Here is a 17,030-nt window from a genome sequence, read left to right on the forward strand (position 1 = left end):
ACCGTCATATTACTTTTCACCAAATAATTCACACAATAACAAATAACAACAACTTCATTTTGATTGTTGCGTCACAATTATACTTACTACCTATTATTACAAATAAAACTATTATATATGTACTAATATGCACATATAATTTTTTTCTATATATATTTTCTATATATCCATCGTTGTATATTTGTATTTTAACATTATGTACCTTAGTGTCTAGTGTAAATTAATAATGACTCAACACAAAATATTTTTGACCATCTTCCTATGAAATATTACTTGTAATAGGCTATTTCTTTTTTGTTTCCCGAAATACTCGTTTATGATTTTTAATTATGCCGGGAATACATTTTTTCATTAATTTATTTAACAAAACTACACTATATATCAACATATACAACATATATTTTTTTCATTAAATTTTCTCAAATTTTTTAAATTCTCCTTAAATTTAAATTCGGTTACCGCGGCTAACCGAAGCCGTGCCTCTGTGGAGGGCGCGGTTACCGCGGTTACGGTGGCGGTAACCACGGTAACGCAAACAGAGCCAGAAGCTGAGCGTGCAAGTTTACACCCAAACTCTCTTCCAAGTTGCAACATTCATTGCTGACTTTGTTTTCACAGCCTAAAATTATGCAGCCATCTTTATATTTATATGATTTGCAGTGCAGAAAAACAATAGATGTATTTAAATTTGCAGCGACTTTCATGTGTAATAATAATTTTTAGGGAAAAGCTCATAGGAAAAATAATGTAAAATAGAGTTGTTAGTTAGTACGTGATTATTTGTAGGCATATATTTGTACTATGCAGGAAAAATGTTGTAGTAAAGATTAAAATTGTAGGTGTTGGTTACTATGTGAATTGTCATATATATATATATATATTAATTATCCAATTATCAATTGTCATATATATAATCGCTGCAATGTCTGTAGTTTAATAGAGGTGATGCTGATTTTTTTAAATAATATGTCATAGCTGAGTTCAATTACATATCTTATTACTTATTCTCTCCATTTCATATTATAAGACTTTTTGGCATTATCTAGATTTATTTATGTGCTAATGAATCTAGACACAAATCTAAAACACATATATAGATACATGGATGAACTTAGTCAAACCAAAAAAGTCTTATAATCAAACACGGAGGTAGTATTTCCTATTATTTTTATAATCTTACGCTATTTTCTGATTTTTTTCTATTTTTAACCTTAGATTGCACTGCGAATTATTTTCTCAACAAACTGCGCAGTTTTTATGCAAAACCGTATGGTTTTCGTTAATTTTGAATTTATATTTATCGCGGTTTCCGCGGTATCCATTATCGTGCCTCTGTTGGCGGTCGGTTCCTACCCCTCCGGCGGTAAGGTAAACTCTCGAAACAGAGGCTACGTTCTCCAGGGATAAGTTATCTAAACCTCTTATTTTTCGCGCACACGATTTCCAAACCATAAATGATGTATTTCGTTATAAAAATTTTCTATAAAAAAGTTATTTTAAAAATATACTAATCTATTTTATATTTTTAATAATTAATTAATTATGTACTAATCTATTACTATTTTTTTCGTGTCAGATAGCTAGCCATACCAACTGCCGAACCCAGTCAAAGAGTGGAGAACAAATGGGATGGCTCAATGTGAATAAATTTGGGAAAGAACAAGGGGCTAAATGGGAATTAAACAGCAACGACTCCAAGGGCCAAGCAAGCCAAAACTCCCGAACCCCCCCCTCCCCCAAAACTCGAGAGCACACGACCAAATCCAACCGATTTCCGTATCAAAGAGGATTCGAGATCAGGAGAGAGAGAGAGGAGAAGTTTCCCCCACGAGCCGGGCAGGGCTGGGCTAACTAGGGTTCCATTCCCCGCCATGGCGTCCACCTCGCCGCCGCGCTCCGGCGACGCCTCCCCGTCCTCCTCCTCCTCGCCCCTCCTCCTCCCTCCCCAGGCGTCCCCCGACCGCCGCGGCGGCGCCGGCGGCGGCGGGGGAGGGCTGCTGCCGGGGCTCCGCGGCGCGGCGCGGTTCCTCGGCCGCACGGGGAGCAGGCGGCTCATGCGGGAGCCGTCCGTCGCGGTGCGGGAGACGGCGGCGGAGCACCTCGAGGAGCGCCAGACCGACTGGGCCTACTCCAAGCCCGTCGTCGTGCTCGACGTGCTCTGGAACCTCGCCTTCGTCGCCGTCGCGGCCGCGGTGCTCGCCGCGTCGCTCGACGAGGCACCCTCCGTGCCGCTCCGCCTCTGGCTCGCCGGGTACGTGCTCCAGTGCCTCTTCCACGTCCTCTGCGTCACCGTCGAGTACAGGCGTCGCCGGGAGGTGCGCGGCGGCGGCGCTGGGCTGGATCAGGGGGCTGCGGGTGATGGGGATTTCAGGCTCAGGTGAGGGTTTGCTCGGATTAGCCCCAAACTCTATAATAGATCCTAGTAGATGTGTTATTAAAAGCATATAGCGCTGTACGTGACTCTGAAATAAATTCCATGTAACAGTTTTTTGCATGTTGGATGGATGGGCTTAATTTAGGCCCCGTTTAGTTCGTAAAAACTTTTCGCGAAAACATCGCATCGAATCTTTGAACACCTAAATAAAGTATTAAATATACATGAACATTAAAACTAATTACACAGTTATGCGGTAAATCGTGAGATGAATCTTTTATGTCAGCCGAAACCCAGTGAATGCTCAAACTGACAAGTGGCTGGAGGTAGAAGACGATGAATAGTAACTTCGCAAGGTATTCGACACAAAGAACTTTGGTGCTGCGTGCAAACTCTTGCAGCTTTTCTATGATCTTCATTCACATACTTAAAGCAAATTACATGCAAACTGAAAAACTGAAAAACCGGGGAAAGCCGTTGAGGCCTCCGCCATGCGCGCCATCCCTCCGTGCGACGTGTGCCATCCCACACATCAGAGTAATGGCGCGGTCTACTGCTAAGGATGCGCCCTGGACACATTCGTGGCCAGAACTCACGACGCTCACGTTTTGCAATATGCAGCCGTGCTCATGCAACAAAGTAAAAAAGGAAAACCCTAACAAAAATGACGAGCTACAGTACACAACATGTTAGGCGCAGGATTACGTCGAACAATCTCCCCCTAATCCTGCTGCCGTGTGGTGATCTGAATGACGCCCGCCTTGTCGCGAAAATTCTGAAATTTGATGCGTCCGAGTGGCTTTGTTAGGATGTCTGCCACCTGTTCGTCCGAAGGAATGAACTCAACCTCAATCTTCTTCTCCTCTATGCATTCCCTGATAAAATGATACCTTGTGTCGATATGCTTACTCCTGTCATGGAACACAGGATTCTTGCACAGAGAAATTGCTGATTTGTTATCCACCTTGAGGATGGCCATCTCCGGATCAGTGCCCAGCACTTCTGCCAGCAATCGTGCCAGCCAAATGCCAAGACAAGCCGCACTAGTAGCAGTGATATATTCAGCTTCACATGAGGAAAGGGCCACCACCTTCTGCTTTTGAGACTGCCATGCGATCGGGCTGGTACCAAGAAAAAATAGTACTCCTGACGTGCTCTTCCGATCATCCACATCTCCCCCCAAGTCGCTGTCAGAGAATCCCAGCAAGTGCATTCCCTTTTCCTCTGATCTTGCAAACTGGCAACCATAGTTAACCGTACCTGCTATGTAGCGCAGAATGTGCTTCACCGTCGCGAAGTGGTCATCGTGCGGGGACTCCATGAATCGGCTGACGTAGCCGATGGCGAAAGCAATATTGGGCTGTGTGAACCAGGTACCGCAGGCTGCCGACAAGGCTGCGATACAAAGTGGCGTCGACGGCTGGCCTATCGCTGCTCTTCGTCAGCTTCAACCTGGGTTCCATCGGAACACAAGTCGAGTTGCAGTCCGCCAAACCACCAACCTTGAGCAGCTTCCGTGCGTAGGCGGCCTGGTTGATGGTGATGCCGTCCTTGCATTGATGCACCTCGATGTCGAGGTAGTAGCTGAGCAATCCAAGATCCCTCATGCGAAAGAGAGAGTGCATCTCCCCCTTGAAAACCTGAATTTCTTCAGTATTCTCGCTAGTGATGACGAGGTCGTCGACGTAGACGCCGACAATTAGCCGTCGACTTCCCTCGCCGCGCGTGTATACCGCGTGTTCGGTTGTGCTTCGCTTGAAGCCTAGATCATGCAGGCTGGCATCCAGCTTCGCATTCCAGGCGCGCGGGGCTTGACGAAGACCATACAAAGCACGGTGCAGGCGCAGAACCTGGTTGGGATGCTTGTCATCGGTGAAGCCGGGCGGTTGCGTCACGTAGACCTCTTCTTCCAGCTCCCTGTTCAAGAACGCTGACTTGACGTCCATGTGGTGCACCGTCCACCCGAAGTGAGCCACGACAACGAGGAGACGCACGAACTCCATGCGTGCGACAACACCTCGTCGAAATCGATCCCGTGCCGTTGCACGTAGCCCTTCGCCACGAGACGCGCCTTGTGCCTGACGACGACACCGTTCTCGTCCTTCTTTAACTTATACACCCACTTGAGGCCGCTTGCCGGCGGGTAGCTCGGTGAGGGTCCACGTGTTGTTTTCTTGGATTGACTTGATCTCCTCCTGCATCGCGCGCCGCCAGTGTTCATCATGTTCAGCTTCAGCGAGGCTTGATGGCTCCTCGGCGGCTGCCAGGTGAAGCTCGTCCAATTCGAGTTCCACCGGCGCCGTCATGTCGTAGATGTTCGCCACGGTTCGGTAGCGACGCGGCGCGTCGTTCGTGTCGTCGACATCCGGAGTGTCGTCGGGTGGAGACACGAACTCGATCGCTGGTGTTCCTGGAGAAAATTGCGTGAGAGGCGATGGCGGCACGGGCGATGCCGAGGGCGTGGCTTCAGTGGTTATCGCCGGGCTTGTCGGTGTGGCACTTGTGGCCACTTTGTAGTAGACTGTGAACATGTCGTTGGTCGCAGTTGCCGCCGGCTCAGCTGATGCCTCCCACGGCCATGCAGCTTCCTCGTCGAAGATGGCGTTGCGGGTGACAGCGACGCGCTTGCTCACCGGATCATAAACCCGATAGCCTTTGGTCCCTGGTTCATAACCAAGAAAAACCATTGCTTTGCTGCGATCATCAAGTTTCTTGAGATGTGGCTTCACCTCCTTCACGTGGACGACACAGCCAAAAGTCTTGAAGTAGTGCACAGCAGGTGTTCGACCATGCCAAGCTTCATAGGGGGTCTTGTCAGGAAAACTCTTTGTCGGCGACCTGTTGAGAATGTAAACGGCGGTGGTCACCGCCTCCCCCCAGAACTTGCTGGGCATCATCTTGGCCTTTATCATGCACCTGGCCATGGCAACCACGGTCTGGTTGCGGCGTTCCACAACGCCATTTTGCTAGGGAGAGTACGACGCCGTCAGGTGCCGAGTGACTCCCTCGTCGGCGCAGTATAGCCCGAACTTGACGGAAGTGAATTCTCCCCCGCGATCGGTTCGCAGAACCCGCAGCTTGCTGCCGGTCTCAACCTCCACGCCCGCCTTGAAGCGCTTGATCGTAGCGGGAGCCTTGCTCTTGTTTTCCAGCAGAAACAACCACATATAGTGAGACATGTCGTCGATAAGCAGGAGAAAGCATTTTTTACCGCCATGCGTGGAGGGGGTGATCGGGCCGCATATGTCGCCATGCACCAAGTCGAGCCGGTTTGCGGCTCGGAAAGCCGCTGTCGTGGGGAAGGGAGCTCGCCGCTGTTTGCCAATCAGGCAGCCGTCACAGACCTGCCTGACGCGCTCCAGCTCGGGCAGCCCACGTGCCATGCCGCGGGTGGCAAGTGCCCACAAGGGAGTCGAAGTTGAGGTGACCGAACCTGGCGTGCCAGATCCAGGCATCCTCCGTGCTACGTGACGCAAGGGACACTGGTTGCGCGATCTCGACACGGAGCATGTAGAGGCGTCCAGCTCCCCGGCGAACACGGCATAGGAGGCGACGCCGCGGGTCACGCAGGGTGAGGACGCCGTTCTTGATCTCTGTCTTGCAGCGAACCTCGTTGAGCTGACCGAGGCTGATCATGTTGCTGCGCAGCTTGGGAATGAAGTAGACGCCGGTGAGCGCAGTGGTTGCCGTTCTTGCAGGCGAACAGTATGGTGCCGCGGCCCTCGATCTGAACACGCGAGGCATCGTCGAACTTGACCGTGCCATGCACGGATGTGTTGAGGTCGGAGAAGGCCTCGCGTTCGCCGGTCATGTGGTTGGAGGCGCCCGTGTCTAGGATCCAGTCGGCGTCGACCAGTTCTCCCTCATCACGGAGGGACGCGTGGGCACGCTCCTCGATCAAGTTCACCAAGCCATTGACAAGCTCGGGTTCAGGTGCGGCTGCGAGCTCTCAAACCTGCGCCATCAGCAGTGTTGGCTCGTCATTGCCGTCGACCTGCTTCTGCGGTTCAGCCACGAGCAAGTTAGCATGTTCCAGCTTCTCGCGGTCGCGCTTGGCCTTGCGACAATCCTTAGCCCAATGGCCTAACTTGCCGCAGTAGCGACACTTGTCTTTCGACACGTCGCGGCCGCCACCCTGGTTGCTGGATGACTTCGAGTTGCCGCTCGCTCCGTCATGTCCGCGACCGTCACTGCAGCTGCGCCTTTGTTGGTCCGAGCCCCCCACTCCTTCTCAGTGAACAGAGCCTGGCCTTCGTCCTCCTCATCAGTGTCCCCATAGTCCTCGACGGTGTGCACCGTCCAGTGAGGTCCTCAATCGACAGAGTGCGGAGATCAATTAGCGTTTCAATGGACATGGCGATTTGGCGATACCTTTTCGGCATGACGCGAAGAAGCTTGCGGACGATAGTCTCCTCGGAGATGTCCTCACCCAGCAGGCGAAGATCACTTACGATGCCTTGTAGACGAAGGCTGAAATCTTCCACGAGCTCCCCACTCTTGAATCGCATGGACTCAAAAGTTTGTTGGAGGCGCTACGCACGCGATCGGCGCCCACACGCATTGCCTTCAGCATATCCCAGGCGTCCTTCGCGTTGTCCTTCTCAGCAAGTGGCCGGAGCATGTCCAACGGCATGGCTTGCAGGATGGCTGCGAGTGCTTGGCGATCCTCGGCAAACGGAACATCGCTAGTGTCGACGGCGTCCCACAGGCCCTGGGCCTGCAGGCTCACCCTCATCAACACTGCCCAGTCGGAGTAGTTCTAGCGTGTGAGCGTGGGGTAGGATGCCGAGCCGCCCTCCTTGACAACCCGCTGCACGACGAGTTGTCGTCCGCGCTGACGCGGTGGAGACGGCGAGTGACGCCGGCCGGTGCGACCAGGCGTCCGGGAATGATCACCGGTAGGAGCCGACATGGCTCTGATACCAAATGTCAGCCGAAACCCAGCGAAATGCTCAAACTGACAAGCGGCTGGAGGTAGAAGACGATGAACAGTAACTTCGCAAGGTATTCGACACAAAGAACTTTGGTGCTGCTTGCAAACTCTTGCAGCTTTTCTGTGATCTTCGTTCACATACTTAAAGCAAATTACATGCAAACTGAAAAACTGAAAAACCGGGAAAAACCGTTGAGGCCTCCGCCATGCGCGCCATCCCTCCGTGCGACGTGTGCCATCCCACACATCAGAGTAATGGCGCGGTCTACTGCTAAAGACGCGCCCCGGACACATTCGTGGCCAGAACTCACGATGGTCACGTTCTGCAACATGCAGCCGTGCTCATGCAACAAAGTAAAAAAGGAAAACCCTAACAAAAATGACGAGCTACAGTACACAACATGTTAGGCGCAGGATTACGTCGAACATTTTAAGCCTAATTAGGACATGATTAGCTATAAGTGCTATAGTAGCCAACATATATTAATGACGGATTAATTAGACTCAAAAGATTCGTCTCGCGGTTTCCATGCGAAATCTAAAATTTGTTTTGTAATTAGAGTACGTTTAATACTTCAAATGGATGTCCAAAAACTTGATTTGATGTTTTTGCAAAATCTTTTTGCAAACTAAACGGGGCCTTATTGATACATTTACCATACTCCCATGTCAGCTCTAAATTCTGTTGGTTATTTATTTATTTTATTTATTTGTCTTTGAAGTACTCAGCAGTCTGCAGTACTTACTGTTTACGGTCTACCTCCCATTTAATTTTGTTAACATCTTGTAGTAGTTTGGTATAAACAGTAGTATATCTACTTATATGGTTTAAATCCTTTCTTGAATTTGTAACGATAAATTTATTTGATGTGGCAAATCTTCCATGGATGTCATCAACTCCCCATCCTTATTTCCATTAAATTACTCTCTTCTGTTAGTTTCTTACTTTTAGAACTGTTCTTATGTGATCTTTGAGTGTGCTGTTGATAATATTGCATTTACAATAGTGTAGACATTAAATTGGTGCATATGTTTGTTTAGGACAACTGCAAATTGAATGGGTGAGAATGAATTTGATTTTCTGTACATTGAGCTATGGACAGTGGACTCTATGGGAGAGTTATGTGCTAATGGGTCTTGGTCCCTGTTTTTTGTGAGTCATTTACCATCCATTACAATGAGTTGAGTGGAATTCAAATAAGACTTTATGCTATTTGAAATTGTTTGATATGTATGGATATTCTATTGGTTATAATTAGATGCTAAAAGGGTATAATCAACTACTTTTATTATCGGTAGATTTATATCAGTAATTTGTTTGCCATGTTCACTATAGTCATATTCTTATTTCCCCTAAGCCTGCACTTGGAGTTAGCTTAAATGCTTATACTTAATTGTGTTTATTTGCCATACATGTATTTATCTTTTTATGTATATGTTTGTTCAGTATTGTGAAGCACCTGGAGTCTGCGAACACAATGTTTTCTTTCATATGGTGGATCATTGGATTCTACTGGATATCTGCAGGTGGCCAAGATTTGTCACATGATGCTCCTCAACTTTACTGGTATGTTCCTAGTAGCTGCGACTTGTGAATGATAATATGTATTAACATTAGTGGCTGTTGTCTAAGATAGCTATCTTCTTGCTTGTTATTTTGCAGGCTCTCCATTGTGTTTCTGGCATTCGATGTTTTCTTTGTTGTCTTTTGTGTTGCCTTGGCCTGTGTGATTGGCATTGCTGTCTGTTGCTGCCTCCCTTGCATTATTGCTATCTTATATGCTGTAACTGATCAGGTATGCCAGTTCTTGTGTAGGACAAATATATTCTTCAAATGGCTGTGATGATATTTAGATGAACATATGATCTTGTGTGTGCTTTGTATGCCAGATACCACCTTTTTCTCCATGTTTTTTCCAAATACAATTGCTAATGCCCTGTTTGGGAGGTGGGACCTTTGGGCAAGCATTACTATATCCCACATACAGTACTCTGCTTTGATCTGTAGTTTGCATCTCTTTAATACATCATTTTACTTTTTTAAAGGAAGCATTACTTCAGAGTAATATCTTTTTGAAATCTCTTAAAGGTAGCTTTGTTTTTTTCCTCACTGTGGAATCTAGTTATCACTCATTTTTTTATGAATGTTCCATGCTAAATATGGTTTTCAGAAGGCAGGAACTGTTAACAATACCACTCGACATAAATATTGAACATTTTTTTTATGAATATACATGCTAAATATTTTTTTCTAATAAATACTATGTGAACTGATACATGCGGAAATATAATCATGTCACTTTCATTGCACTGAGACTATCTGATTGTTTTTAAGCAGGAAGGAGCATCAGAAGAGGACATCAACAACCTATCCAAATTCAAATTTCGGACAATGGGTGATGCAGACAAGCTGGTTGCTGGAATCGCAGCACCTGTGGGTGGAGTAATGACTGAGTGTGGCACCAATCCTCCTGTTGACCGCTTTCTTTCTGCTGAGGACGCTGTAAGCTTTCAGCCCCCTTTCCCTCTGAAATTCTAGTAGCATAACTGTATTGTTCTTTGTACTATACAGCTTGTCATGATTACTTTGGAATGTCATGGAAGTTGCTTTTGTTTACTGTTGAGATCTAATCTGCATTCCGCAACCACTCAATACGCCAGCACCAAGAGTGTTGTTTCAATATTTGTTCATTTAATCTTTGAAATAACAATATAACATAGAAGCATTTCTTAGCAGCTAATCTTGTTATTGTGCGAAAAATTTGCATTGAGTGACGCCTAATCTGTTGTTCATAAACTTTCTAATTATATTTTGTACATGAGCACATGCTTTGCCAGACATAGAATACTGCTTAAATCTTGTCCAAGTTTAAAAAGCTTAAGAGTTTGCTTTGGAGTTTGTCTATTTAGAAACCTTTTTTTTGTTCTTTTGTAGGGATAAATATTGAAGATGCAATGACTATTGCATGTTTAATTTCATATGATACATTTCTGGCTTATTATCTAATACTAATGGGCTCTATATGGCATCTTTCATTATTTTGATTTAGCTTTTGTTACTGCTTTCTTATGTATAGCTTTTCAGGGTCTTAGCTACTTGTGTGTACTAAAGTTTTCCTTAGCCTGCAAATTTATCACTCATGCATAGCACTGGTGAATGGTGCTGCCACTTTGACCTATTCTTATCTGCAATGATCAACCTGTCTTATTTTTTTTTTCCTGATTGTAGTGCTTTTCACTTTGTTTGTGATGCATCCAGAATGTTTTAGGAGAATTTTATGCTCCAGTGTTAACTAATCTGACTGCCTAACTGGTAGCGTGGACAGTGTTCTCTGTGTGCGATTTGAGAAGGTTACGAGAGTCCATGTTTGGAATTACTGGTCAATCTCTAGTGTATACTAGAGAAGCTGGGTTAAACTGGCTATGGAGATGACATTATTCTAAATCTCTGTTGTGCTTTATACAGACTGCAGATGCTAAACATAGTCGTAGTGTAAGTTTGTTTAGAACTGGGGTTTTTGTTTGGCCTCAATCTAACAGTCTGACTCATCCCAGCTGAGCGCACTAGTCTACCCTAACTCTAGTTTTGTCGGTCCTATTTGGAGTTATGTGAAATTAAATTGGTTGAACATTAACACTGTAGATTATGATATTATGAAGGCCATTAGGTATGCCTGAATTAAGCAATCTGAACTGGCTGGTGGAATTGAAGCCAGATGTATGTTAATATCTGTTCACAAATATTCTGACAGCCCTGTGCTGCTGTTAAAACTATAATAGTAATATAGTATAATATGTAACCAGCGATTAATTTCTGAATCTCAACTTGATACTATAGCAAATAATATTTGCATCTATTGTACTTTGCAATTACAGCTTAGTCAAAGTGTCACCTCATTTGTTTTGCCTTTCACCTGAGGAAAAGAAAGTAGTTAAAGCTTGCACCCATAGTGATGTTCAGTGATCTTGGGTATGAAAAAATCGACTTTAAAAATGGAGCACTGCCAATATTTTTAAGGATGGCAAACTTTGCTAAAACAAAATGCCATTTTAAGAGGATATGTATTTTATTAATCATTAACCCATTATTATATCTATCAAATGCAGGAGTGCTGCATCTGCTTGTGCCCCTATGAAGATGGCGCAGAACTTCGAGAACTCCCCTGCAATCATCATTTCCACTGTACCTGCATAGACAAGTGGCTTCACATTAATGCAACATGCCCCCTGTGCAAGTTCAACATCATCAAGAGCAACCTTGGGCCAGAAGAGGTCTAGGGCGCACAGGACGAACAATCTGCCCAACTATCTTTTAGCTATGGTTCCTTCAGGTGTAAGTACGAGGTATAGGTGGTGCACAGCTGGTTAATGGAATCAACTCCGTCACTATCCACTCTTTAGTGAAATGTTTTTAGTAGCTTCCTGAATCTTGATGCCCGTAGAGATGTACATTCTTCTCTCCCTAGTCCAATTGCGTCCCAGATTCTCGTTTACATCTTGTAGGAAGGGCTGAATAAATACATGGAAACGCAGTGGTTTGTAAAAAAATTGGTTGTGGAATTGGAGCTTTGTTGACAGCTACATTCTGTCTCCTTGCTGTGCAGTAAATGCGCATTCTACGTTTTGGTGCCTGATGTCCCTGTCTGCTTGCTTTGGTGCCTGGTGCCCTTGTCTGCAATCTGTTCAAGAAAATTTTAACGTTTGTTCCATGATATTTAAGCAATCATTGGAAATTATGAAGGCACACTATCACGGTGAGCGACACGGCCATTCCATTCGCATTACCTGTGCTGCCTCTCAGATCAGAACAATTTGATACTGCTGGCAAGTAATGTATTTCCTACTTAGTGGGAATGAATTGCAAATTTGCTCGAAAATATGCAATGATACATGTCATAAATTTATATGGGTTAATTGTACATCATCAAAACAGTTACTGGTTGTGCAAATAGATATGCTATCCGTGTAACATCCACGCGATTGTAATTTACAGGCTCGCCACGGGCAAGATGTAGAAGGTTGCTCGAGACGAGTAGCAGAGCTTCTTGGTGCCCTTGAGCTTAAACTCAACCGCAGTAACCACCACAGATCTGCCCTTCCTCAGTATCTGCGCTTCAACTTCCACTTCAGACTGCATCAACAAAAAGACATGGCCAGCAGCACATACACACTTGAGCTCTAAGCCACCAAGTTTTAAGATAAGTTTCTGAAAACGAAGAGTTACTCCAGAATAGATCCTTTTTACTTCTTGTTTAGGATATTGCCAGAGTAACTATTTTTTTAAACAGAAATGCTACAGTACAATATCCTATGCCATGGTATAAATCTGCAATACGATTATGAGGGCAGGTACAATAGCATGCTATAAGCCAGTTATAAGTATATTTTAAAGAGATAAGAGGAAATAGAAAAGAGAGGTGAGCTACTAATTTATAGCCAGTTGCACACGGACTCCAATACATAGTGTGTGTATGACATATGAGACCATGTACTAATTAGAGCTAGTAGTTGACTCCAAGACACCGTGTGTTTCCTTGCGCCGCGCGTCAGATCACACCTTTCTCAGATAGGCGCACCAACGTTGTTTTTTGAATTTCACGCGTACAATGATTGATGTTTCCAACCAGTACTATATACTCCCAAGATGACAGGTTTGATCTCACTGCTCTGATAAAAACTCTCATTGCTCTAATAAGATCTTCCTCACTGTTCTCTTTCCATTATACGTAGCGATTTAGTCACCACCCACCATGTTATTTCGAATATTCTAAATATGCAAACAATAGATATCAACAAGAGCTTTGACTAAGTCAGTAGCCAATCCTATATGGAAATGCTAGAATACAATAATACCGCGCATGCTGTTGGGAACGGGATGGTTTTCCAGTATTAGCACTCGCTCCATGCGTTACATGGGTTGCATGTTTTTGTTCTTTTATCATTTTTCCAGTTTATCTTTTTATTAGAATTAAGATATTTTAAGGTATGATTTCTATTTCAGAGTATCATCTTATTACCAACGAGTATTGTTGGTACCATTTTAGCATCAATCCTTACCGATCAGTCACTATCGATAAGGTACCAACTGATATCACCATGATAAAAATTGGTACCGTCCTAGGATCAACTGGTACTTGTGCGGTATCTGATTTGATACCGGTAAGGTATCATGTTTGATACCTCGTAGGAACCATCCTGTTCTGGAACGGGATACCATGGAACGGAACGGGCTACCTTAATAACAACCATTTTTTTAATCATATATCTAACAGAACTATTAAAAAGATAACCACATGAATGAAAAATCTACTAATCTCATTTTTTCACATCATATCTTAACAATTTTCATATACTACTGAATTAAGATTTTGTGGTGCATACACATTCTAAGAAGGAATGTTTTGTGCATAATGCCTTCATATCACAACGGCATCTTTTGTGGTCGATGGTTAATACTTTCAAGGAAAGATGATGCATCCAAATCCAGTATGTCTCTGAATTATGAAACAATGAAACATCAGCACTCTTTGGCCAGGTATATGCGTAGTTAGCCAGGTTTTTCATGAAAAATAGCAATGGTTCAGACATATCACTGGACATGTATGGGAAAGGTGCTACATAAGTTACAAAATCATATGATGTTCATTTTATTATCTGTTTAGATGACACTCAATTTTTTTAAGGTTGCATATTTTAGCTAACTTGTTAAAGATTTGGCTAATAAAAATAAATCCACATTTTAGCTAATATGTAGCAAGTTTACCACCCTTTATTATGTCATTGACACGTGGGTCTTATATATTAAAGAACCGTACACACATTTAACTTGTTAAATTTAACAAACTGTGATAGCCAACCAAACAAACCCCTAACTATTTTCAGATTTCGTTCCTAAAGCAAACAAGCCTATGTGTTGCGAAAATTATTCAGCATCAGTTCCCCAATTGGAGGTTTCGCAATGTAATCAATTCCCCCCAAATTTCAATTCAGGTAGCATTCAACAAGTGCAGGCAATTTACTTATGGCGGCAACAGGTGCAAGAAATTCGCTTTGACGATGCATTTTTTTAATCCTAAAAAGGAAAAAGAAAAAAAAAGGTTGGCCTGTCGGGCAGGATCTGGGTGTGCTCACATTGAGGCGGGCGGCGGAGAGATAGGCGGTGCTGAGCTCGCCGAGGAACATCTCCTTGTCGCCGACCGCCGCGCGCGCGCACGCCATCCCGACGGCCTCCGCCACGGCCGCCACCATGCCGCCGTGGAGCGTGTTGTACGCGTTCTGCACACACGGCACCGCCCACCCCGACCCCCAGTCAGCCAGCCAGAGCGATCGAGGCAGTAGGTAGGGGATACGATCGATCAGCGGAGGGAGACGGCGACGGCTCACGACGGCGGCGGGGGAGACGGCGAGGGTGCAGGAGACGCGCGGGGCCGTGGAGTCGGAGACGGAGACGGAGACGGCGGCGGAGGACAGGACGCTGCGGACGAGCGCGGAGTAGGCGCCGGGGTGGTCGAGGGAGGCCGGGAGCGTCCCCTCCACGCCGAGCCGCTCGAGGAACCGCTGCGTCCACTCACTGGAGTACGCCGGCGAGGGCGCGCTGCGCTCCTCCGGCGGCGGCATTTCCTCGTCGGCTTTAGCTGCTGGTCGCTCGCTGCTCCGGCGACCGGCGCGGGGCGGGTAGGCACGGGTAGGGTGAATTGAATGCAGTGGCGCTAGTGTATTAACTGCAGGTAGGCGACGGTTTGGGTTGATTAGTCAGGACCTTGGACTTGGGCCAGCCCAACGTAAGGCAGGCTGGCATTCTAGAATAGCGGCCCAAAAATCTTACTAGAAACTTGGCTAGCTTACCTGGCGCGAAAAACGTATAAATAGATTAGTACATGATTAATTAATTATTAATTATTAAAAATATAAAATAAATTAATATGAAACAACTTTTCTATAGAAAATTTTTATAAAAAAATACACCGTTTAACAGTTCGATAAACGAGCACATGGACAACGAGCGGTGAATGTGGCCTAGGCCTACGGACTGATCCGGCCACACCGGCCGTGTGGACGGCTAAGCCTTAGCAACTGAGGACATACTGAACTATGATGAAAACAGATCAAATACGGATAGAAACTAGTTTTATCATATTTGTTTTTATTTTTTTTCTAAAATTGAAACTAGAAACTCGGATATGAAAACAGAATCAAGTATTATCGGATACAAATACGGGGTGAATACAAATCAAAATGAATATGGTGACGAATATTAATTGAAACATAAAAACCTCTTAAACTAAGCTTCACATATTATTGAAGAAATATAACTTGTTATTTTTTAATATAAGTATGTAACTCATCAATATTTTTAAATATAAGTGATTACTAATACCATAAAAAGAAACATCCATAGCGGTTGTGTAGTGATGGACGTCAAGACTGTTTGAAGCCAATTAATAAGAACAAGCTAAGGTTAATATTGGTTGGGTTGTCGGAATCGACTTCTTTAGATTGAGATGATTTGATTGAAAGGTTGATGCACTAGTCCAGATATCCAGAAAAAAATCCAGATCGTTTTCTGAATCCAACGGATATCACCCTCACCGTATTCGTTTTCATATCCGAAGAAAAAAATCCAAATTTGATTTCGAATCCAAAAATTTCGAGAACTATCCGACCGGAAGTCATCTGAATTCGAAAAATGATCCGGTTGGACGATAATTATCCGAATCAGTACAGACTGATCTCGTTAGATTCCCTATTTCAATCTCATTGGGTTACAAATGGGTCACGATGCCTCAAAGGGATTACACAATTATTTGTGAGTTCAGACTTGCTAACTATTTTATCTCAATGGAAAGTTCATCAGTGAGGTCACATAGGAAATTCCATCAACAAGACTTTCTCCCCATAGGGAGATAGTACTCTTACCGTTCGGCCGTTCCGGTTGTTCCTCACGCGGAAGGTGTCCTGGTGCACACAGTGCCCTACATAGCGGCACAATGTCTCACGTCATCTACACGTATATTTCAATCATGTTGTTAATTTTATAATTTTTATTGATTTACTAAAATAATATTATCATATTATATACGATAACTTTTTAAGTGGACGTACAATTACCTAAAATCGTAGATCCACCACTGATCTAAGGCACATGGATGTTTGTGTTGGCGTCCCCACTAAATTTAGATAAAAAGCTACATACAATGAGGGTATGATATTAATTCCCGGGTCTATCCACATCTACCACGAGTACAACGTGGGAGCATTAATCTACTTCGCAACCCATCTAGTTGCTCATCGTATAATTTTACAATCTGGTTAGCACAACGAAATTATCGTTCCGTTTTAGATTATAAGACTTTTTGGTCTTGCCTAGATTTATGTGTGCTAATTAATTTAGACGCACATATACAAATCATATACATTAAGATATGAATAAATCTAGATAAATTAAGCTAGAAAATCTTATAACCTGAAACGGAGGTCTGTATATGGAGGCATGCATGCATGCTCCATGGCTTGGTTCGCATAGTCATGTGTCTACATATGCGTGTGCTCGCGAAGCTGAGATGCCAACGAACCCAACAGCTAGATTTTGTGTGTCCGCTGGATAAGAGTGTATGTGGACCAGCCCGTCAACCCGCTTATAGGTTAATTAAACAGGTAGTCCACCGGGTCACTCACTTAATTTATCTATAAGCGGGTTCACGAGCTGATCCACTTACCGCTAGG

At 44.6% G+C, this 17,030-nt stretch overlaps 2 protein-coding genes across 3 annotated transcripts; one reads left to right on the forward strand and one right to left on the reverse strand.

Moving 5' to 3' along the window:
- The first annotated feature begins 1,744 nt into the window (after window positions 1–1,744).
- On the forward strand, window positions 1,745–11,939 carry LOC102710423 (E3 ubiquitin-protein ligase At4g11680-like). 2 transcript variants are annotated; one of them, XM_040525890.1, is made up of 5 exons: window positions 1,745–2,377; window positions 8,755–8,874; window positions 8,971–9,103; window positions 9,643–9,810; window positions 11,415–11,939. In XM_040525890.1, the coding sequence occupies exons 1-5, from the start codon at window positions 1,872–1,874 to the stop codon at window positions 11,583–11,585; spliced, it is 1,098 nt and encodes a 365-aa protein (XP_040381824.1). In that variant the 5' UTR covers window positions 1,745–1,871; the 3' UTR covers window positions 11,586–11,939. The 2 variants fall into 2 exon arrangements, with proteins under 2 accessions (XP_040381824.1, XP_040381825.1); XM_040525891.1 differs by having other exon boundaries at window positions 9,646–9,810.
- A 175-nt stretch (window positions 11,940–12,114) lies between these two features.
- LOC102702112 (acyl-coenzyme A thioesterase 13-like) lies at window positions 12,115–14,999 on the reverse strand. Its single transcript, XM_006657610.3, has 3 exons — window positions 14,691–14,999; window positions 14,439–14,582; window positions 12,115–12,438 (listed from the first exon to the last, which is right to left on the reverse strand). Exons 1-3 carry the CDS (start codon window positions 14,922–14,924, stop codon window positions 12,295–12,297), a joined length of 522 nt encoding a protein of 173 aa, XP_006657673.1. The 5' UTR covers window positions 14,925–14,999; the 3' UTR covers window positions 12,115–12,294.
- Window positions 15,000–17,030: the final 2,031 nt, after the last annotated feature.

The sequence above is a fragment of the Oryza brachyantha genome, chromosome 7, assembly GCF_000231095.2.
Source record: "Oryza brachyantha chromosome 7, ObraRS2, whole genome shotgun sequence".
NCBI classification, from domain to species: Eukaryota; Viridiplantae; Streptophyta; class Magnoliopsida; order Poales; family Poaceae; genus Oryza; species Oryza brachyantha.